Raw genomic sequence first — 25,827 nt, 5'->3', positions numbered from 1 at the left:
GACTAGTGTTTCCTGGTGTTATTGGGTATACAATGGTTTCTTTTCCATTGTAAACATGATAAAATTGACATTGCTGTCATGCGCTGTTCAATGTGCCTGTACAAATTGTTCAATTATTCCTTATCAGGCCGTCCTATATCTGAATGATATTGACATCATTTTTTTCAATAGCCAATATACAAAGTTTAGATGAACTATCTGAGTGTAGATAAAATGTTGTACTTGTTTATTGATTTGCCACAGTCAAATCATAATAAAATATTTTGATACAAAAAGGAGGTGCTGCAATCGGTTTCACCTGTGTCCTGAGGGAATTACTTCACGCACTTTGATAATAAGAAGGGTTCCTCCTGTTAAAACAAACAAACTCTTCAATCTTATTATTATACATTTATGCCTACAGAAGAATTCACAACTAAATAACAACATTTTCACTCATTTAACATTTAAATTACCCAACATACCAACTTATGTGCACTCACTCACACATGTGTAGTTGTTTTTATATAACCGAGTGACCGAAACAGGATAAATATAAAACAATAGTCTATGGAATGCCTTCCATATTAATTGCATTAAATGAATTGCTTTGTTGTTGTCTGTGAAGAATGTTCAACATAAGAGAGTATATAACATTGTTTATGTCTTTGTCTGCTAATCTTACTATATTTATTTTATTTTATTTATTTATTTATCTACATACATTTACCATTACAGGTTACCCCAATATTATGAATGTTTGTATGTATGTTCCGCCTTTCATGCAACAACTTAATGAAAGTTGGCAATTATAAACTCAAACTCAAAAACGTTTATTCAAATTAGGCTGATAAATAATTATCAGCACTTTTTGAATGCCAAAAACAAAAGACGGCCCCCAAAACGCCCGCCCTTCACCACTTCCTATGTGTTTTTGCTGGGAAGAAGTGGCGCAACAAACTCCCCAGCAAGCTGTTATATAGCTTACATAAATGCAGAATAAAAAATTGGTTACTTTTTATCCAAATGCGAGGAGTAGTTACCTGAGATGGGGAATGAAACCAAGGGCTGAAGCTAGTATTATGACTACATTTTTATATTTGATTGAATTTGCAATTCTCAGGTGTTCACAATTATTTCTACATTGAAAAGATTTTAATTTTTTAATTATTTCCCTTAGCTTACACTTTCTTATTGATCTAATTATAAAAATTAAAATAAAATTTACTATCACAAAAGATATTTTTGCTCACATTAACTGTGTATTTAACCTCATAACATGAACTGAACCTAAATAAAAGTACCAAATTAAGGTAAACATATCAATCACAGATCTGTGTCAGTTTTCTCTTGAGATGATGAGGTCATTGACTTTACAAAAGTAGGCAGAATATGCTCTGTGGAAATAGGTTAGTGAAGGAATGTGGTATCTGATAAATTGGTAGTGTTGATAAAAAATCCTTGTGATTGTTTTCAATATAAGTTGTGGTGGCGAAGTGTATAGGAGGTATGGGAATAGGAGGTATGGGATTAAAAGAAATAATATACTAATTTGATATTGAAATATTTATTCTATACTTTAAATGGTACTTGGAAGCAATACGTCCGTCTAACAAGATCCCGTGACGCAGTGTGTGTAGAGTTAAATAAACAGTAGATTGTTCAGATAGAACAAAGAACAATGTTATCGAAAGTTAGGGGTATTAGTTTTTGCTTTATATAATCCAACACGCCCCCTCAAAAATTAATCCCTAACTTTTAGTCATTCGTTAGTTTACTATACAGTATCTAGTCTACAATTCAACATTACAAAGTGAATACTAACTTATAAATACGACGTAACATATTATACTTCCAAGTAAGGTCTGGGACAACTGTACAATAATGGTCCAACATTTGCTGCACAGGATCAGGGAAAACCCAGAAAAACCTGATCAGACCATTTCATAATGAAATTGTACTTAAATTAAAACTTATTCTATACCCAATCCTTTTCTCAGTCTTATAAAAGACACGACTGGTAAAGGTTTTGTCAACAAGTCTGCCAACTGGTTACCTGTGGAAATATAATTTAATTTTATTACATTTTTCTCAACTTGTTCTCTAGAGAAATGATATTTTATATCTATGTGTTTAGACCTTTTATGACTTGTTGGATTATTAGCTATGCTAATACATCCGTTATTATCTTCATATAAAATAATGGGCTTATTAATTTTTAAGTTTATGCTTTCTGCCAGAGACTTAAGCCATAATGCTTCTTTAACAGCTTCATATAAAGCCATATATTCGGATTCAGTAGACGAGACCGCTACTGATGTTTGTCTCTTTGTACACCATGTAATTGTATTTTGATCAAATAATTTAAACACATATCCAGTAGTGCTTTTCCTATCATTACAATCGTGGCCACCCCAATCTGAGTCGACATATCCACTTAGGATGTTATTGTAATTATTTCTTGTATATGTTAACTTCAAATCAATTGTGCCTTTGATATATCTTAAAACTCGCTTTAAGCATAACCACAATTCTTTATTGTTCTTATTTGTGTACCGACTTAAAATATTTACGCATGTACTTAAGTCCGGACGCGTACAAAGCATAATGTACATTAAACAACCGATCAGGTGACGGCATGGTGCGTCACACTTCTTATCAGCGTTAAGAGCTTCATAGTTTAATTTAAGCTCCATCGGTGTGTTTATAGGATTGCAATCACTCATATTAAATTTATTCAAAACGGTTTTAATGTAAGCACTTTGGTCTAAAGTAATTTTATCATGGTGTCTCTCTATTTTAATGCCCAAAAATAATTTGATATCGTGTAAGTCGGTCATTTCGAATTTAGTCATTAAATATGCTTTGAAATTATTCATTGTTTGCAAATCTGCACATGCTATAACCAAATCATCGACGTACAAGATTACGTAAATATTTTTAGAAATGTCTCCTTTACCTTTCATATATATACACCTATCTACTGGGGAGTTCTGAAAACCTATTTCTTTGAGACATTGTTCAAATGTTTCGTACCAACATCTAGCTGATTGTTTTAAGCCATAAAGAGCTTTGTTTAATTTGCATACGTAATTATCTTTACATTTTACACCTTCAGGAACTTTCATGTAGATTTCTTCCTTTAGTGTACCATTTAGAAATGCTGTTTTTACATCCATATGATGAATCAGTAAATTATATTGATTTGCGTAGCTAATTAAGAATCTAAAGCTTGCTATTCTAGCAACTGGTGCAAATGTTTCATTATAATCACTAAGATATTCTTGACTGAAACCTCTAGCGACAAGACGTGCCTTATATCTTGAAGGTTGACCTGAAACGTCATTTTTAATAGTGAATATCCATTTACAGTCTACAATATTTTTATTTGATGGTTTTGGTACTAATGTCCATGTATTATTTTTCTTAAGAGAATTGAGTTCTTCTCTGACTGCTTTTTCCCACTGATTCCTATCGTTCAGAGATTTAATTTCATTTAATGATTTTGGTATATTACTTGTGATGGATAACGCACTATAGACATCATAGTCATTTTCATTATATGATTTACGCGAACATGTTTTCAGTCTTTCACTTCTTCGTAAATTTAAAAATTCATCAGGTTTATCCTGATTTTTGTGTTTCAAACTACTCTCAGATTCATTTTCAGGTTCATTCGGTATTTCATGACTACCGATTTTTCGAATTTTACTTGTACTGCATTCATCAGATTGAGAGCTATCTGATTTAGGGCCAGAACTATGAGACTTATAAGACACTGATTTTGTTACGGAGTCATTATCAGTTTCGTCTTGGGAATATGTATTATTACTCCGTTCAGGTCGTAATGAAGGCCTAGATTCGATAAAATTAGTCTCATCAATTACAACGTCCCTTACAGTTTCATATTTTTCGAATTCTGTATTCCAAACTTTATAACCATTGGGTTCATAACCTACCAGTATTCCTTTCCACGACCTATTGTCAAATTTGTTTTTACTGGTTTTATTATGAACATATACAGTTGAACCGAAAACTCTGAGATTTTTAACGCTTGGTTTCCTATCATGCCACATCTCGTATGGTGTCTTTGATTGACTTAAAGCTTTCGTAGGCGTAATATTTATTAAATAAACTGCAGTTAAAACTGCATTTCCCCAAAAACGTTTTGATGCTTTAGTGCCATTTAACATAGCACGAGCTTTTTCTGTTATTGTGCGAACCATACGTTCTGCAACACCATTTAACTGTGGGGTCCTAGGAACTGTTAAATGATAGCTTATGCCTCTTTCTCTACAGTAGTTTTTCATTTCGGTGGATAAGTATTCACCACCGTTATCACTATAAAGATTTACTACTTTGAAATTGAATTTAGCCTCACTTTTAGCGACATAGTCTTTAAAAGCTGTAAACACTTCTGATTTGTAAGTTAACATATACACCACACAATAATGTGTGTATTCATCAACAAATAAAACAAAATAATTTCTGTTATCTATTGTTGGAGGTGTTATAGGACCACAAACATCTGAATGCACAATAAACAGAGGGCGTTTAATGTAACTTTTGTCTTTAACTTTATTAAAAGGCAGGCGAGTCTGCTTCCCATTTATGCATGCTTCACACAACTTATCATTTGGAGTTACGGTATTTATTTCATCTAAGTCATCAATCATATTATGACATTTTAACTGCAGGAATTTAGTTTTACTTATATGTCCTAGGCGTTGATGCCATAATTCATATTTATTTTCATTAACATAACATGCTTGGGAAGCGGATTCCCCTTTTATTACTGGTATTTTAAACTCTAGAACTATAAGATTATTCAATGTCTTACCTTTCATGATGATTTTACCTTCCTTTGTAATTTGTGTGCCTTTGTCATCAAATATTATGGTGAATCCTGCTTGCTGCATCTTTGATACCGATATTAAATTATATGGTACTTCGGCACAGAACAATACATTTGTAAGTATTCCTTGCACTCCTGTTTGACTGATAAGATTTATGTTTCCCCTTTTAGTTGCTGAAATAAATGTATTGTTTTTAGCTACTGAAATTTTTAAAGGAGGATTTAAACATTCAAACGATGTGAAGAGATCATCTCTATTTGTGATGTGATCAGACGCTCCTGAATCTAATAGGAATTTAATTGTCGAGTGGTCTTTTTCATAATGGTATGCGCTTGTCATGAACGCAAATCCTGAAAAAGAAGAATTCGAGGTCGTTCCCTCTTGCAGGGCAATAGTTTGGACTTGTCTTGTCCTTTCTGGGGCATTGTTTTGTATATTTGTCTGTCTTTTGAAATAGAAACAATCCTGTTTCTTGTGTCCTTTGCGTCCACAGTAATGACATTTCACAAATTTTTGTTTGTTTGTTTTCTTGAATGTTGTATTCTTCAAATAGTTTTGTTTTGTGCGATTGTATCTGTTTTTATTATATTTTTCTTCAACATGGAGTATCTTTAAACTGGTATCACGACTCTCGTTTTTTAATTTTACTTCGTGATCTAATAGTCTAGTTTTTACAAAACCGAGAGTGATATTTTCTTCAGATAGTGTCTCAATTGCAGTGATAACGCCATCATATGTATTCGGGAGAGTAAGTAATAAATGAGCTACTTTGTCCGTTTCCTCTAATTTAGCTCCAGCAGCTGATAATTCTGTCAGCAGATCGTCAAATGTTGAGAAGTGTTTGATCAAGGGTATATCGGCTTTTAATTTTAATCCCAATAATTGTTTTCTCAGCGCTAATTGAGTTGCTACACTTTTCCTTTCATAGATCGCGTCAAAATGTTTAAAAACTGCTTGAGCAGTCCCATTTTCATTAATATAATTAAGATATGAGTCCGCCAAATATTCGACTATAATACTTTTGGCTGCCTTATTATTCTTTTCCCACTCAGCGGATCGCGTTCCAGGAATTTCTTCGTCAATAACACTGAGCAAGTTTAACTCTGAAAGCAGTGTACGAATTCTAAATTTCCATACACTGTACTTTTCTCCATTAAAAGGCTTAATGTTTCTTTTCACTTTTTCCATTGTCACAACTTTATTTTTATTTACAACTATGCACTTTACTGTCACTACGCACTACTGAATGTTCTCACTACTAAATGTCCTTTTTCGCACTGGGCCCATAACCTATAGGAGGTATGGGATTAAAAGAAATAATATACTAATTTGATATTGAAATATTTATTCTATACTTTAAATGGTACTTGGAAGCAATACGTCCGTCTAACAAGATCCCGTGACGCAGTGTGTGTAGAGTTAAATAAACAGTAGATTGTTCAGATAGAACAAAGAACAATGTTATCGAAAGTTAGGGGTATTAGTTTTTGCTTTATATAATCCAACAAAGTGGGTAAAGAACCAACCGATTCCAGGTCAGGCAAGTACCAATGCAACCTTTCTAAGTTTGTATGTACTTTCTATGCATATCATATAGACACCAATGACAGTGTTTCGAGGGGATGTGAAACTATAGGTCCCGGCTGTCATTTAACGTCCTTGGCAGTCCTTTCGGGTAGTCAGAACCTAGTAAATCTGACAACCAGTCTTACCTAGGGGTACTGGGTTGAGGAGGTCAGATAGGCAGTTCCTTGTAAAACACTGGTACTCAGCTGCATCCCAGTAGACTGGAGGCAGATGATTGTTACATAAAGATTATTCGAAGAGGTTTTATGCTGTTTCTTAATTGCTTTTCAGCAGTCTTTAGTTAAAGCTAGGAACCTTTTCATGGTTTACTCATGTCTATGCCTATTAACGGCCATTCCCAATAATTTATCTATCTTCTGTTTTACATTAAGTAATAGAATATTGGGAACAGCCGCTAGTTCTCATATGTATAAAGGAATGTTTCTACTAAGAAGTAATTGAAATCGTGTCGTGACGTACACAATTTTAACGTCCAAGGCCAGTTCGTAATAAACGTATCAATCAATATTGATTGCTTGAATGGAATACATCACGCTTCTAATAATGGCTGACTTTTCTATGTTTTACTGCCTGAACTTTAATAGTTTTTCTAGATCTTTCTTTATCGCGTTCTGTTTTTGTTATAAAACTGCGGAGATTAAAAAATGTGAAAATGTGATTTTCTTATGAATGTATTTTGCACATTTTTTCATTGAAATAAAGGGATGGGAAATATCAGTTGGTATCGATGATATCGATCTTTCTGATCTACGATTAATATTAAGTAGGTTAAAATTAAAATTACATATTTGGTTTATTCAAGTTTCAAAAACCAAAAAAACCTTTCGCAATCATGTCAAAGACAGGCTTTTCGTATTTTTTTTCGTCTGCTATGAGCTGTTTACTTATCTCTGTCTATGTGTCGCGCTTTCATGCCAAAACTACTGAACAATTTAAATTAACTTTAGTACAGGTAGTTTAGAGCCTGACTCTGAGAAAGGACACAGGCAAGTTTTTATCCCAAAGCGAGAAGAAGCGAGAAGTAGTTCTCTCGGAACGGTGGCGAAACTACAGGGAACAGCTAGTTTGAAAGTATTTTGTGTTTCCACAAAAACATAACTTTACAATCCTGCTATCAGCAACTTTGATTGCTGTAAACCTTGTACTAAGATTATAATTTTACTCGTATGCGTTAAATTGCATACAATTCTGACTGTGTCAACTGATAAGATAAGCAAATGTTTTGATGCAGTAATTTTAATACCCCGTAATTAAAATAGTGTCGAATATCCACCATTTTGTAGGTATCAAAAGCCAGATGTTTACCGCGGCTTTACCCATGTCTGGATACCTACCATACCCTTATAAAGTTATCCGAACCTAAATTACCCAGGATAGTGTAGCTTACCTACTATTACCTCTAAACATTTTTCAAGTCGGTTCAGTAGTTTCGGAGCCTTTAAGAGTACAAACAACATGTTTTTAGAATGCACGAGATAGTTACCCTAGGACTCGAGCGAAAATAAAATCATTTAGAATATACACCGTGACTTTTTAGTCGTCTTACAACGGCAGCCCACTTCATGTATCCAATGACTAGTAGACGTTCATATAAAAAAAAATAATATTTATGAGATTTGAATAATTTAAAAATAAAAATTAATTCATTATTATGATGCATGACAGAGATTATAAGAACACCCTGTTGTGAGCGCTGCCCGAATCTTGTATCAATGGAGCGCGGCGAGTTGGGAAGGTACCTACTTTCCACCGTTTGTTACGTAAACATTTTTTTTTTTTCATATTTTTCTTTGCACCTATTATCTTAATTAAGTAAAGGCTATAAAATTAATAATCGTGTCTAGTGGTATTTTATGTCGGATAGATTGAGTGGACCACCTTTGTAAGACGACTAAAAAGTCACGGTGTATAAGAAGGAAATATAAATATTACATCACGTATGATAGAAACTCAACACTACATAAGTACATAGTTAGTATAAATTACATGTTTTTGAAGCGTAACCCGAGTCAGATTACATAAGCTTAGCCGTGTTTATCTAACGCCCATCTAGACCTTTGCAGACCTCAGATGTACCGGATCGTTACCAGAGTCTATTTTAAAATCCCCTTCACAAAGGCAAGTCCATTTTCTACGTCAGTAAAAGCTTTCAGATGAATTGAATAAGCCTTTAAACCCAAAACAACCTTTTTATTAAAGCGAGCTATTTTCGTTTCTACAATTCTTTGACCACAAACCGACCATAAATTCGAGGGCCACTGATTGTGTCGTTTCCCGCCAACTGAAGTGACAGATGTCAAAATTTTCCCGCGATAACGTTCTATTTTATGAAAACAACAATGGAGGTTGGTAACGTCCATGGAGAATAAAATGAATAGAGGAGGTGCCATAACAGAAAATCGACTAAGAAAGAAACGCGCCAAAATGCGGGTGTGCGGTTGACATGGAACGTTACTGTCCCCGCCTTTTTACGTCTTCTTTGGAACCCGCCCATTTTTTGTTATACCAAAAATCGTTGTCAGTTCATTCGTAACTGATCGTTTTGGTCATACCCACCGTACGTATTTGACCCAGAACAAGGCGCCTGACCTACCTACATTATGTCATCTCCGCTCATCTTTCCTTACTCCGTGGTAATGTTCAGCCTTTTCAGTGCTGTTGTATTGTTCTAGGTATTTATAGAGGTTGAAAGGATGTGTTGTTCGCATTGTCAGGTAAAATCGGATGGCGTTTTGTGTAGGTAGAAGACTAGGTTTTATATAAGTACGGCTGGATTATTCTATTTATCAAAACGTGTTTTCAGCCTCTTTAGAGTTTTAACTATGATTTAAAGACTATGTATAGTCTGAAGTTTCGATTCAACAAACCGGTATCGTAAGTACAACACTGCACAAAAAAGCTAGCAACATTATTTGTAAGTTTGACATTTTGCAAGTGTCAGTTTAGTCTACGAGATTAAAAAACAGACTGTAGAACAAATGAATTTAAATAGGCTTTCCGATTTTGTATTATAGTTACTCAAACAAAATGGTGTTGTACAATCACCAAAAATGGTCGTTTGCCTGAAAGTCATCATCATCTCCCGAGGCTTTTCCCAACAATGTTGGGGTCGGCTTCCAGTCTAACCGGTTGCAGCTGAGTACCAGTGTTTTACAAGGAACGACTGCCAATCTGATCTTCTCAACCCAGTTACCCAGGCCTACCACCTTCCTACACAATAAGATTTTAAAGTCCCTTATAATTTTCACCTCTAGTGTTGGGAAAATCACATCACACTATAACCCACTTATCGATAAATCAAAGTACATCCATCAATTAATAAAGGTTAAGCAAAGCAGAGATAAATGACACTCTTCTATCATGTGATAGATCAGTGAATCATACATATGTGGATGACATTAGCGAGACCTTGAACTTCACTTTCCTTATCGATAGATACTTAGAATCAATGGGCATGTCACTGCGCATGTCAGATGCTATGTCTACGTTTTTAGCAACATTATATTTGAAGAAACTGATTAGGCATGTCAAAAAGCTTCGGATCCTTTGTTTTCTCTTTATTTTTATTAGCATAGATTTTGTTAAATAAGGATATTTATCAACACGCAAAGAAACTAATTAGATATATTATGAAAAAATATGGAAATATTTCGAGATAGTATTTTTTAATAGCGTGCTACTAATTGTATTAGTATCGAATTGAGTCTGTTAAACAAATTGAATATTGAAATAGAATTTAAAATTGAACTAGAGATTGGAATAAGCGTGTCTTAAAAAATACCCCATTGCGACTTTATCAAACATAACTGCTTTGATAAGAAATATCCTTGTAGCTTAACCATGGTACTTATGGAAACTAATGTTTCATTTGTTCTTGCCTATTTAATCAAAATTTATGTATCGGTATACACACTCCTCTGATTCTTATGATGTTTATTCCGTTAATATGCAATAGACTTGAATAGAATGTCAGACAGACCAAGTCACTTAATCATCCATTGAATCAGTAAGTATGTGTCAACAATGATTTCCATCATCTAAAAACATTATTAACGTAAACAAAACAGAATTATTTAAATCCCATTTTTTTATCTGGAACGTTCCCAAAATTCTAAATGACGCGTCAACCACGCCCGGCCGACATTTATAAATAACTAATATAATAAAAAGAAAAAAAATGTTTGTTTGTATCCTAAAAAGGCTCCGAAACTACAGAACGGCTTTGAAAAATTCTATCACTATTGGAAAGCCACACTCTTCCCGAGTAACATAGGCTATATTTTATCCCGGTACGGACAGTAGTTCCCACGGGACGCGAGTGAAACCGCGGGAGAACGGCTAGTTAAAAAATAATTGTAAACATTATGCTCGCCAAAGCATTTTCATGACAGAGTGATTTGTTTTTGTAATTTCTTACTTATTTTTGTATTATCAATGTTTTTCCTCGTAGCTGAAAAAAGTTCATAATATTTTGTCGTTTAGTTCAGCAATTCTAGATGTTGAATCAGCACCCAGAAATACGCTGGAGAAAATAGCATGCCATTGACATAGCTTTCAAAAGGGGACTGAGTATGAGTAGTCATGCATCATCCATAGTCACAAACTTCGTAGGATGCAAGTTAGTGATATTTCTTCCGTGTTTCGGAAGGCCCGATAAATTGATGGGTCCCGGCTGTCATTTAAACATTTTTCGCAGTCGTTACGGGTGAAGCCAGAAAGACTGTCAACAAGTCTTAACTTGGGGTGTTGGGTTGCCTTGATAACTGGATTGACGAGTTCAGATAGGCAGTCGCTCCATGAGACACTGTTACTCAGATGCATCCTGTTAGATTGGAATGCGTCCCCAACATAGTGAGAAAAGAGGCTAGGCAGATGATGATAGAGAATAGTATATTTTCAGCAAATATTTCAAAAACCCTTTGTAGGTATTTTCGTTGCCAGTCGCCATAATAACAAGAAATTCCTTTTAGACGTTATGGCAGAGTTTCAAGCGTATGACGTACTGTTTTGTCGGTAGTTCTATAAAAAGACTGTAATCTTGCCGCTAGCGAAAGTAATACCTATTGTATTTCAACACTTATTGCGAATAACGCGCAGTAGTCTATATGGAAATTTTCCGTGGTTATTTTAACCATATCTTTTGCTTATGTTATAAGTAAATAGTTACTCGAAAGTTCCTCTCTTACTTGGGCATTTACAGCCTTTCTCATTTCCTATCTATCTGTTGATTTAGTCACTTGAGATATAATTTTGATATTAAAGCTCCGTACAAAATACTTCTTTATCTGTCGTCTGAAAACCATCTATATGTACATGTTGTCTTTCATACAATCCATCCATTTGCAATAATTCTTGAAGAAACTTCTTCAAAGCACGTGCAATGATTGGACAACAAAACGAAATGAGTCTCACTTGTTTTTCAGTTCATCCTGGATTTTCCATTGTTTTGAAACTGACTCAGTCACTAGGTGCAGTTTCAAGGTCATTCAGCACATGTTTACAGGTTATAAAATACTTCAACAGTTCTTTTACACCCTTCCGTTTCCTCGGAATATTGCCAGTTCATACTTTGTTGAATAGGAACTACTATTAATTGCTCCCATATTTCTAAATAGTGGAGGTATGCCAGATGTTTACCAGAGTCTGAGGAGATTCCATGTTGACGTTTAGTCACTTCTATGAGATTTCCTTTGGATGCGTCTAATGAGGTCTCAAGAATAAACATAAAGGTATTAGTTCCTCCTCAGTTCAGTATCATACCTGGCTATATGTACTTGGCTGGTGCAAGCTTCTAATCTTGCTCCCTTATTTTAAGACCTGTGGTCTTGGTCGTGATATTCACCCTCTCGGTTCCACGCCCTATGCTTTGGGGCCCTGCTCTAGCCAAAGCCCTATTTCGACAAGGTAGGTCTTTCAAAATAATTATCTTTATGAGGAGAGAAGATGTAACTTATTTTCATATTTTCGTTTCTGATGAAACGCTATCCCAAAGTTAAATGTGTCGAAGTTTACTTACCTATCCCCTCAGGTCTTCACCTAAAAACTTCCCACAGCCTCAGCCTTTTCCATTAAGGTCCGAAATAAGAAGTCCAACCAGTGTTTTTTGTTCTCTAGTCATTTAAAAAGACACATTGCTTGCAAGAATAAGTCGGATTGCAAGAATAAGAGATTATTTCAACTTTGTGTCCAGAAAAGTATAGCTCTGCAACTATTCGCATATTTTTGTGCTTTCTTCAGCAAAATCTTTATGGATCAAGGCCAAAACGTACTCCTTATATCATAAATTTCACAAAGGACAGTTTGGCACCGCTATCTTTTAAAATGTCTTTAGCAAATGGAATACTTGCTGAGAAAATAGCATTTTGTCCCCATTTTGAAATGGTTTTATTTGCGATTTTATTGATCAACATTCTAGACTTGATAATCTTGGATTTTATGTTATTGTTTGTTTTGAAAGTTATTTTGGTTTCTACACAGGTTTGCTTTTAATGGGCTTTCGAAAATTTTCGAAAACCCTGTTGTTTCCTTTTGGAGCTGCGTTATTGTTTGAAGAAGCTACCCTGATATGCAAAGGTCTTCAAGAAGACCATATGCGGTAAAATCCGACACTTCTACTTTGGTCATTTGAGGATTCTCATTTCCAAAATGTTGTTTCTCCATTTCTCTGCATATAAGAAAGCACTATGCATTTCTATTTTGAAGAGTATCCAAGCACTTTCAATATCAACTTTATTTACTTGTAAAAAGTTTCGTGCATCGACCATGTGAAAGTGATCACGTCAGAAACAAACGGAAGAATCTATATTATCGATCTTTTTATAGTTTCACAACACTAATTCTATTTTTGAAAATTGGCAAGCCATCTCGTTTTGGCCGCCGACTGTTTACAAATCAGTCAGTCGCTACTTGATTCTCGCAGTGAACGCACGTCTTTGAACATAAATAAAAATAGATTCTATTTTCGTAAACAAACATAATATGCTGTATTCCGCATACAGCATAAAAATATTCTTCAGAAAAGTGCCTGAAAAAAATCGCTTTAATATTCCTTAGCGTTTTTCGTTGTTATTGTTTTAATTAATTAATTTATTTATTGACACATTCCATTTTTTGTGATATTGTCGTTAATTATAGTTTACGAAGTTTATTTTGTTTTTGTACATAGAAGTTTTATATTTTTCTAAGCCAAAATGGTTAAGCTGTACCGGTAAGTTTACTTTGTATATTTTTTATGATGAAGTAAAAATATTATGACTACCCACATTTTACAACTTGTCATCCACGTGCTTCCTGTTTGTCTTTTTGTAAACTTGTTTTCGAAAACATGGACGAATCTCATTTTGGGTAATTACCACTATGCTACAACCCTAAATACTACCACTATAATTCGAAGTTATCACGAGTTCCCTAGCATTTATATTTTTTTTCGAATTTGAACAAAAGAGTCGCGTAAATTCGAACTTATGGAATTCTGACTCGAAAGTTCGAAATAATTGAATGGCAGAAAAGGTACAATAATAAAATTATTGACTTTTCTCATAATAATACATTGGTTTACGTTCTTTACTATGTATGTCAGTATTTTTACATACCGTGAAAGAACCTCATTAAACTCAAGGTTAAAGTCTTGAAGATCGATATCAAAAGAAATTCCTTTCAGAAATAGTTCAGTCGTTTTGAAGTTTAGTGCGATACACAAACACGCGATTCTTATGTTCAATGCTGATTTTCATATTTGAATTTAGGTTAATTACGTTTCTGTAAATTTTTTAAAAAATTATAGAGAATATTTATATTTTTTGGAAGTTAATATTAATTTGTCCGTTTCGAATCTTGTTCGAAAGGTACAGCAACAACTATAGTTAATTTCTCACCGTAATGCATGTGTTTACGACAAAAGGAATAACACTGAAATATATTTTGTTTTGCATATCGGTACAGCAGTTGAGATTAGCACGTTCAACCAACAAAACGAAATCTTCAGCTTTATACTACGCATATGCCTTTTAATTATCTGCCTTAATCCTACGCAAAATTTTCTATTTTCTTTTTTACTTAAGGATCTATGTAAGCTAATAATCCTCCTGTCCTCCTATCCTGTTGAAGTCCTATTTCCAATAACCATAAATATATACCTACATTGATAATTGAAAACAGCACACATAGGAAAGTTCGTACATTAGGACATTAATTTATGCTTTCACCAACAACAGTCACGTTAAGCTAATTTAAACATACATTATGGTTTCAGGCAGAATGCCAGCCAGTTATAATAATAATAATATGTACATACATAATATAATATAATAAGTATCCTTAGCGAACGATCCAAAATAATCATGTAAACAATATTAAAATGGTCGGCAATTTGGCAGATACTTTCCAATTAGTTTAAACCGACTTCGCAAATAGAGACGATGTATTTTTCATGTAACTTCAAAGAGTGAAATTAGTGGTAGATGTAGAAAAAGTTATAGTTATTGAAAACTAGGATTATAAAACTATTTTGATTTTTGATGACTTCTGCCATAAATTACTTTTAGGAGCGATGTTTCCATCATCAGTTTACTTTTATCTGAGGAATAAATATAGCGGTTTGACATATTTTCTATACAAAAGCTGTCAAAACATCAAATCAAACATCATATTGTTCCGATAAAAGTTATCTCGCGACTGAAAAATCTACGAATCGTTAGGTAATTTCCATAAAATCTATACTGGGCTTATTCGCTTTTCTCTATCCATTGAATTGTTAAAACAGTGTCGACTACATAATTAAAGACTTTTAAAACAACAAACAAGACAAGTCGTGGTGGCCTAGTGGGTAAAGAACCGACCTCTCGAGTATGAGGGTGTGGGTTCGATTCCAGTTCAGGCAAATACCAATGCAACTTTTCTAAGTTTGTATGTACTTTCTAAGTATATCTTGGACACCAATGGCTAATAAAAAGATTAAGGAAAACATCTTGAGGAAACCTGGACTATATATAGTCTGAAATCACCAACCCGCATTGAGCAAGCGTGGTGATTAATGCTCAATCCTTTTCCGTGTGAGAGGAGGCCGCAGCCCAGCAGTGGGATGATAAAATGGCTGTAACAGTAAACAAGAAAATAATAATTACGTTTTCATTTCAAAGTTACACAAAGTTTCTCTTTCATTTTGAAATTATTAAATAGTTTCTAAAAGAAAAGGCGAACTTTTCTTGCACGATAAGGTTAAAAATTATTTAACTTCAATGGAACAAAAAAAATCTTGGTGAAACAATTTTCTAACTTTGAAACAAAATTCTTTAAGAAAACTGAACAATAGTTACTGTTATTGTAGAACTTTTTAAATAGGGACGCCTAATTACGTGGTATTTTATACTAACATAATAAAGAGCCAACAGTTTTAGTTTGTACCTTACAGAAAAAAATATTTCACTGTTGTAAAGCTACACATTCACAATAAACGTAGACTACAATTTATACCAGTACGGGAAGAAGTTCACCCAGAACGGGGGTGAAACCGTGGGAAAACAGATGCATACTTAGTTATAAAATAGGAGAACAAGACAATATGACTGGAAAGAAGGTTACTTGTGAGACGACTTCAGAGAGAAGTATAGAAGAAGACATGTTACGCCGACCACAAATAATATGGGGATAAAGGGCAGGAGGATGATGATAGTTTTTAACTCTTATTTTACTCTAAAGAGAATTTCAGTATCAACAATTTTTATTAAATATTCACTGATATTGCTGCTAGCTGGTCCCCACCCTTTCACCTCATCCTGCGAGCCTTTTTCCCAACTATGTTGGGGTCGGCTTCCAGTCTAACCGGATGTATCTGAGTACCAGTGCTTTACAAGGAGCGACTGCCCTATCTGACCCCCTCAACCCAGTTACCCGGGCAACCCAATTTCCTTGGTTAGACTGACCCCCCACCCTTTCACCTGAGTCTCTGGAAAACTTCCCACCCCTGGATAAAAAGTAGCCTATGTCTTATTCAGTTGTAAAACTATATTTTTGTATATTTTCAGTACTTTACGTGATAGACTAACATACATACTTTCACGTGTTTAATGCCTATTAGTACGATATGATTTGACGCCTGTTTACGTCCCAACTCCACGTTATCTGTAACAATTGTCTGTTATCCGTTATCTTGTGTTGTTTCAAAGATAAACAGATAGACAATCTGCACATCATGTTTAGAGGAAATCTCATTTCAGAGTACCTATATTCGCGAGAATAGATTTATCTCTTGAAAATATGATAGTCTACTTAATTATATATTTCTATATATATATATTTCTGATTAAGATCTACAGCCTGTTTTACGACTATGGCGAAAAGTTGCAAAAATAAATAGAAGTTATTACAGTGCCCAAGCGTTTGCGCAGACATATGTAGGTGCACTCTCTTTTCTTTCACTCTCATAGCCTGATGGGACGTCAGGCGCAGGACCGAAAACTTAATTTTTGCACAAAATTGACCAAATTATGAAATATTACTTTCTTATCATTTGCCTGTATCGATTCATCTTTTTTTATTATTATTTTTTGTTATGTATAGTTTGGTTTGGTTTAATTTAATTTGAGTTATTTTTAATTTGAGCGTTGTGCGCACCTGTAATTAACTTATTTACGCAGGACTAACCATAATTGTAAAATATATGCGAAAGTTACTGTAAATAAGTTGTTGGTGTGCCTTGTAAATAAATAAATAAATAAACTTCGCCTACTCTTTGAGGCATGGTGGAGTTCTCTAATGATAATGCAAAATATCAAGATAACCTACTCGATTGATTTGGGGGTTGCGGGATAGGGCTCCAGAAGGAACATGCTGGGTTTTCGTCAGTAAGAGTGACATTCCCTTCTGCCAGCGAAGAGGGTCATTCGATGATTTCTCATCTAGCAAAATAACACCTCTAGAAATAAAGTTTCTAAGAACTAGGTCCTAATATCATAATCTATGACAAGTTCCTTATTTTTACCTCATATTGAAACAGCGATAGCGCCAACATCCTATAATCTCATAATTGTATTTGTCACATTAAAAGATATTGCACTGTTTACAATATTTACTAAGGCTTCAAATACTTGGAAAATACGACAGTTATCTACTTACTTTTGAACTGAAAAGTCGTACAAAATGCCTTATTATATATATTTTGAGAAAAAGGCTGGGGATTTAGCCTCTTTGAGCGAATATTTGGAGAGTGATGTTCTGTGTTTGAGTAAAAACTTGGGCAGGTATGATGCACTGACTTATATATAAATTATAGAATGAGTACATAAAATACTAACTTTTGTTTTACAAGATCTCTGAACGCTGATAAAGACTGTCATTTGTTTAATTAGGTCTCTGCACGTTGTCTTAGGCTGGTTTTCTTGATAGGTTCTCTAGGCGCTGAACATTGACACGGCCCATCCTCTAAACGCTGAAGACTAATTTCACAGGTTCTCTGAACACTGACAACTAACTTATATTATTGTCAGAGTCTATAATGTTGTGTGTTATTGTTACAGTGGCGACAGCGCGTCGCTGAGCGCGGCCGGCAGCAAGCGCTCGGCTTTGTCGGCTTCCGACGCCGAGTGTTTCTCGCTGTGCCTGGGCGCCGGGCCTCTGTGGTAAGTCACTATCAATATGTATAAACCATCATCTATATGGGGCTGCTATGCAAACCGTGCCCCACCTCATCGCATGTCCAATGTACCCTGAAACTTGCTCGCGGGAGCACCTAATGAGCGCCGGGCTCTCGCTGTGGCAGCATATTGGGCTGACAAAGCGTAGGTTCACTATATGACATGTCATCGACACGAAAGAAGAAGAAGAAAATCATCTATAGAAATCAGAAGTAACAGCTAGAACTTAGGTCTTGATGCTGTTTGCTTGATTCGTTTGATGCTGTCGGTCTGAGAACAGGTGACCATTTTGTCATGACGAGTTCCTCCGTATTTCGGAAGACACATTGCACCTCTTTGGCAGTCAGAAGCCAGAAAGTTTGACAACCTTAACTAGGTTAGATTACCCAGTTACTGGGTTGAGGGGGTAGTCGCTCTATGTAATACTTTAGAACTCAGCTGCATCTGGTGAGAATGGAATTCAACTCCATCATAGTTAGGCAAAGTTTACATGAAGATGATTTATGGTTCATGAGAGTCTGAGTATTAGCTTATAATATATCAAAATTGGTCATATCTTAGAAATATCCCACGTCACATACTTATCTCGTAACTCCAGACTTACAGAACTTTGCACCAATATTACAAGATTATAAAGTTCATATAACAATTTGACCTATATGATAGTATGAATACCTAGGCATACGTATAACATACGTATAGTACTGATAATTATAATATGTCTACGTACAGTCAACTACAGGTCAGTGGTAACAGTTTTATAGGAAAATCGTACTAATTACTATTGAGTTAAGGTGCATGACAGTTACCACTGATGTGCGGTCTACCGTACTAAGTGTGTTGGTTTCGTACTTTAGACGTATTTTAATTGGTGACGTGTTAATGAGTAATGGAGATTAGAGTTTTTGTAGAGATAACCTCTTAGCACAGTTATTTAGGGTTAATGGGTGAATTCTTATGTACTTACCTACTTACATATTTTAAGAAGATATCTTACAGAAAAGAATTTATTTTTCTTCGATTTTCTTTTCAGAAGTACACATAGCAGCAGCACATCAACCTACCTCAATCTGTCAAATCTCTTCAATAGATTTTCAACCTTATTACAGTAGTGGAAGGTTAATTTTCGATTAGTAAAATTTGACAGATTTGGGTAGGTTGACCTGCTGACCTCTGCAATTAAATCTTTGGCAAATTCCAAATATATTTTTTTTATATCATGACAATGTGCTAGAATTAGAATTATTAGTTACAATTTTATTAATTGTAAATTAACATGGGCGCTTGCGACAGCTGACGTGACCAGTGCGATCATGTGTCGGCGATAGGTTGATATGCTGTCGTCTATACCTATTATGGTATGAAAATGGTCTTGCAACTATACTGATCATGTGGTTACTAGTTTTGTTTTACCAGCTTATAATAATAATCATTGTTTTACAGGTGGTCCTGATGTTCCGGCTCACGGCCAAGCACCGCCCGGAGGGGTGAATGGCGGGGCTGCGAGCCCCGCTACTCCATCAACACCCACCCACGACGACAACAACCGTGAGTGTGGGAACACCTTTATATTATACTAGTTGTTACTGGTTTTAACCGCGTTCGAAGGGAACTACCGCCTGCACCGGGATAAAATAGAGCCTATGTTACTCGCAGATAATGTAGCATTCTAATGGTGAAATAATTTTTATAATCGGTCCAGTAGTTTTTGAGTTTTTCCATTACATCCAAACAAACAAACAAAGTTTTCCTCTTTATAATATTAGTATAGACTAGTTCAACTAGTTGTTATTGGTTACAGCCGCATTGCTGGTACTGGATAAAAGTGTAAAAAATCCACAGTGTCACTGTCCTGCTTACTAGACTATCAGAATTGGTACTAAACTAGTCCAGTAGGATGGCAATCCTTTATGATCGGAGGGATAACTTTATCTCAGTGTCCTGTCCAATACCATCATTACCATCTATGCAAAATTGTATCCTTTATACAGCCATTTTTGTTTAAAAGCGTAACATATAGACGCCAACCACCCGAAACACCGAGGAAAGTACCTACTACTATTCTTCCTCAAGGCTGGCTAGTCCCCTATTTGTGTACAAACTGTCTATGTATCTTCCATTTAAATCGGTTCAACAGGGCATTAAACCGAGTTAAAGTAACTTACTACGTACTTAAAATATTACTTATGTATTACATACTTTATTTTCTTCCTGTCATAATGTGTTTACTCTGTACATAGATTTTTAACTAAGCATGTATTATTCTAGGTGACTTGTTGAGTGCCCTGCTATGGGCGAGCGCGAGTTCCCTCGCGAGCAGCGCCGACAGCCTCGCGCCCGACGCGCCCGCGCAGCCCGCGCTGCACCACCAGCGCAGGGAACAGGTCGGTATCTATATATCTTTAAAATAAATAAAACTTCTTAGTCAAAATAAGGTGTAAAATAAGCTCTGACGGGGCTGCGGGATTGCTCGAAAGTGTTATCGCGGCTCTGGTACATAAAAGGCCTACGACGGAACAAGACGGTTTTTAGTCAGTAAGAGTCTGACACTCCCTCACCGCTGCTAACCCACAGCGGGAGGGGTCAATTGATGATTTTTGACGTCGTTAAAAAAAAGGTGTAAAATAAGCAATAGAAAAATAAATCTTAAAGTATCAGTTGAATATTTACAATACCAGCTTCCTGAAGATAGGCTACAAATCACCAATTTTCAGCCCAATTCAGGTTCCAGGTGTTCTTGAGTTTTAAATAGTGTAACGAAAACATAGTAGTGTAATTTATGGTATGACTTCCTTTTATAGATTTTCTGTATAAATAAATTGTTGATAGTTCTATTTCTGTTGCGCATAGGCAAACTAATAGTGGTGGACTTCACAATATTCTATGTGATTTCTTTAGATTTTTTTGTTCGAAAATTATAAAATGTATACCGCTGTGGGTGCAGCGTGAAGGAGTATCAGCCTCTTATTGACTAAAACCCATCTTGTTCCTTCTCGAGCCCACTGTGTACCAGGACCATTGAATTGACCTTTAATATTTTCTTTTTGTCTTTCTTTACCTTAATACTTACTGTTACTCTAGTTATAGTATACCCTCTATAACAATTGCAGGTGATCGCTAAGATCTTAGAGCGCAAGGACAAGCAGCCCGTGAAGGTGGACTTCAAGATCTTCCTCACCGAGAACACCGTCACGCGCTGGGAAGCTGTGAGTATACTATAACTTTACTATGGAATAAATTGTATTTTGTAAATGTATAGCCCATTTCCCGCGGTTTCACCTACGTCTCGGTTTAAATCGGTTGGTTCGGTTGCAGAGCCTTTACATACATAAAATATGTTTACTATTTATTAAATTAATGTACATATCTGATGTTTCATCAAAATTCATCTATATAACATGTTTATCCATATGCAGGAAGTAGTTCCCACTGGACGCGGGTAAATCAGCAGGCTAAACCTAGTCAAATATAAGTAAGGATTAAAGATTTCCATCACGCAGTTTCATAGTTTCACTTACTTTATCAGTAACTTACAAGTTGTGTAGTTAAGTGCATTGACATTATATGATAACCTCATCACGCCGGTTGCATCTACGGACTACGTAGTTAATGCTGTTTATCTTAATAGATTTACGTAACTTAATAGTTAGCGGTATATAAACATTATTGATAGCGTGTTGAAAAGTAAGTTTTACACTAGGTACTTAAAAAAATATTTCCTTAAGATTTTTATATAAATTGGATGTAGTTAGTATGGATGCGTGTTCGTAAAACTTTTACGCATAATTTTGATGAAACTTGGTAGCTCATAGCGTAGGTGATAGCTTATACTTTCAGAAGAACATATACCAAATGTTATTTATTTACGTACCTACGTACCTTCACCACAGAAAAATATTTCTAGCTGTTTTCACTCTGTTACACGCATCCCGTCCGTAGGAACTACTGCCCGTACCGAGATAAAATATAGCCTTAAAACGTGCCTATGTTTTACGGGAATAGTGCTCTCCACAAATGAAATAATTTTTCAAAGCGTTTTGAAGCCATTCCTCTTTATTTTTAAGTATATGTATATTTTTTACCCTTAATTATTGTAACTAAAATAAATATTATTTCCTTCCCAGGTGGTTCAGGGAGGCACTATCTACCTGCGTATGCCGGGCGTCCTGCAATCTGGCAGCAAGGAGAGCTTCATGCTGCTTCTGGACTTCGCCGAGGAGAGACTCGGCTGCAGCAAGTCAGTATTACCATCTTTAATTATAAAAATGTATTAGTTTTATGTAAACACACTGGTTAAATGCAAAAGAGAAATCACGTTTGTTGTATGGCAGCTCAGCTCTATTTCTTTCATTCTAGTTTTCAGTTTTTTTTTTTTTGTTGTAGCATCAACAAAAGTACAGAGTTGACCAACTGTCTAAGTATCACAGTGAGAAAAAACTTGGTTTGCCAGAGAAGTCCCGTTTTTGCCCTTAAACAAAATCTGTCTACGTGGAAAATCTCCACTAACAAATTGATAATACAGCAACAAGTTGTTTACTTTGTTTGTTTACTTCAGTTAACTTGACAAACTATGTAACTGTTATGTATCTAACTATCAAAGCCGCCCTCTCGCACTATTAGTATAAATCAATATTAATTAATATTATTTTTCTTCCAGCTGCATCATCTGCGTCCTGAAGAGCCGCCCGGACCGCGCCACCATACTCCGCACTTTCATGTTTATGGGATTCCAGCTCCTCCCCCCCAACTCCCCCCTTATGCCGCAAGAAATCACCAATCCCGAGTACATATTCCTGCACTATAATATGCAGTAAAACTCGAAACTTTTCAAAGTCGGAAATGTCACTATCAACTCGGAAATACCACTATAACTTTGATAAACTTAATTAAAAGTTACAAGGTTTGAATCGCTTCCGACTTCGAGAAAATTTCGAGTTTATTAACACCATGTAGCTTCGTTTAATATAGAAACAGTATTTTCAAAGTTGCACTTTCTCTCATATTATAAATTATCACAGGCTTCACTAGTAAGGCATCAACAAGTCCTAGTATTTAGTATTAAGAGTTTTATTGTATGACGTATTAAAGAGAATTTCTTTTATCGATAGCGGAAATTTCGAGTTAGCAACTCGATAACGTAGAACTCGAAAAGTAGGCTATTGTTCTGCTAATCGGTTATTTTTGCAAAATCTAACATCTTGCTTAAATCTTTAGTGGTTATCAAAAGAAATTCGATTTAAAATATTAATTGTATTATTTCTACGATTTCAGCTTTGAAAATAACGCTAATTTTACAATGTTTTTTTTTTTCTATAAACTGAAATATTGTAGAATTGTTTTCTTTATTAAGTAAGTAATTTCTTTAACAATGTTATTATTACCTATATATTATTATTATTGTAAAACTTATAATGTATTTGTCGTCGTGTTTAAAATAATTCACCCGCTCCGGGGTAGAGCAAAAAAAATTAAAAAGAAAAAATACAAAAAAAAATGATACTTATAACGAAAATAAAAGGATTTTTAAAAATATTTCGGATTTTTACACCTTTAGTTCACAAGTCTCACGATTTTTTTTGAGATCTTTCACTAAGACCTTGTACTTAAATTTATTTTACTTAAAAGTTGTTTCAAGCAACATTTTCCATTCGAAATATTTTTTTCTATCATTTTTTTTACGTTTACGAGTTCGTGTGAGGGGCGAAAATCGTAAAAGTATCATATTTAGTACTAAGTATAGTTATAGCTACTAAGTGGTTTTATGTTAAAATTTTAGTAAGTATTAATATTCTGAGTAAACTTCTAAAAGTTATAGAAATTATTCTCTTTATTACATAATTTCAAAACATCTAAAAATACCACTAAATAAGTGAGTTCTTAACAGGTTTAGTTACCTAACAAGCCCTAGTGTCAGAGCTTTCTCAAATGACGGCTTCTAAAGTGGAAAATAACACTTATTTTACATAAAAAAAATATAAGAAAGAGAATAATATCTTTATAACCAACTATAGCATTCAACGTGGTTTCCAAATTCTTCAGTATTTTCACGTCATTCTCCCTACATAACGGATTTGTTTCTGGGCCGCGTTGGACGTAGATATAATTATAAGTCTTGTATTAATTGATAAACAATTAAAGTTAATAATAATCAAGTGTTGTTTTATTTTGGCCCCTTTTTAGTATAGAATAGCCGTTTTCCTGTTTCATCAAATCGTGTGCGTTCGCGCAGCGGAATGTTGTTGAATTTAAAGATTTTAATTATGCAGATAATTAGTGTAAGACGTCCTATAATTGTGTATGGTAAATAAAAATTTGTGTATGCAGCCATTGTGGAGAAATTCACCAAAAACAGATTCCGCTGGGCGAACGTTGGCGAACGTTGTCCTGGCGGAACTTTTTTTAATCCATAGACTTTAGAAGAAAAGAGATGTGTCCGAAAATTTGTGTGTATTTGTGTATAATTGATTATGTATGAATGAAATTAGTGCATGCATAAACTTCGGAGAAATTCAAGTTTCCGCTACGCGAACGTTTGGCCATTAGCTAGTTTTCATATAAAGCGCTTACATAGAGAGCTGTAGATTTTTACATACGTTGTTTTGAATTTGTTTATTTGTTTAAAAAACAGTGTGTAAAATACACTTATTAGGTCTTAGTTCTTAAAGTATGCAGTTTGGGGTCTAGATTTTGAGATTTTCACGTTTACACAAACCTTGTTAGTGTCTCCAACATGTTGCCAAGTATCAATGATGTTCCGTTAGTAATTAAAAAGTTATAGGATATTTTACCATGAACAGATCACTGTTTACAAAGCAGTCGAATATCACGACGTTCTAAAGTAATTGCATGGTAAAATGTATGCCAATAATTAGTTTATTCATTCAACTATTCACTTGCAAAATTTCATGTCATTAAATTCAGTAATTAAAGAAAGACAATTATAATACTGACGGAGCATCGAAACACTACATAATCCGACCAAGTTCGGATAGCTACAAAAAAGCGGCCGTGCCATATGTCTAAGCAACGTTCTTAACTTGGAAGGTTAGTATATTTATTAATATGGTACAGTTGCGTACACAAGCGTTAGGAAAAAATAAAACAATTGCATTTCTTGAATGAAAAATATTTTTTAATAATAACGCCACTATCTACGACATTTTAGTTAAAATACGTAACGTTTATTAACGTTATTTTTAATCACGTAGTTAAGTAATTTATGTAAGTAATAATAATAAAAATATTTTTGTACACTTATATTTAAATAGAGAAGTACTTGTTAATTGAAGATTTATTTTTATCGTAGATAGTGGCATTATTATTAAAAAAATATTTATCAATCAAGACATACAATTGTTTTATTTTTTCCTAACGCTTGTGTACGCAACTGTGCCATATTAATAAATACTAACCCTCCAAGTTAAGAACGTTGCTTAGATATATGGCACGGCCGCTTTTTTGTAGCTATCCAAACTTGGTCGGATTATATAGCTTTTCGATGCTCCGTCAGTATTATAATTGTCTTTCTTTAATTACTGAATTTAATGACATGAAATTTTGCAAGTGAATAGTTGAATGATTAAACTAATTATTGGCATACATTTTACCATGCAATTCCTTTAGAACGTCGTGATATTCGACTGCTTTGTAAACAGTGATCTGTTCATGATAAAATATCCTATAACTTTTTAATAACTAACGGAACATCATTGATACTTGGCAACATGTTGGAGACACTTACAAGGTTTGTGTAAACGTGAAAATCTAGACCCCAA

General features: G+C 34.7%; 1 protein-coding gene across 1 annotated transcript; it reads left to right on the top strand.

Moving 5' to 3' along the window:
• Window positions 1-13,302: 13,302 nt before the first annotated feature.
• Window positions 13,303-24,204, top strand: LOC124643250 (ornithine decarboxylase antizyme). The gene is given in 8 exon segments (XM_047182147.1): window positions 13,303-13,629; window positions 17,936-18,037; window positions 19,496-19,502; window positions 19,504-19,600; window positions 20,321-20,436; window positions 21,163-21,258; window positions 22,177-22,289; window positions 22,710-24,204. Coding segments are annotated over 8 exon segments (705 nt in total). The 5' UTR covers window positions 13,303-13,612; the 3' UTR covers window positions 22,867-24,204.
• Window positions 24,205-25,827: the final 1,623 nt, after the last annotated feature.

Source organism: Helicoverpa zea, chromosome 27 (assembly GCF_022581195.2).
Source record: "Helicoverpa zea isolate HzStark_Cry1AcR chromosome 27, ilHelZeax1.1, whole genome shotgun sequence".
NCBI classification, from domain to species: domain Eukaryota; kingdom Metazoa; phylum Arthropoda; class Insecta; order Lepidoptera; family Noctuidae; genus Helicoverpa; species Helicoverpa zea.
The sequence above is the reverse complement of the archived record's forward strand: the minus strand, read 5'-3'. Positions and strand labels throughout refer to the sequence as shown.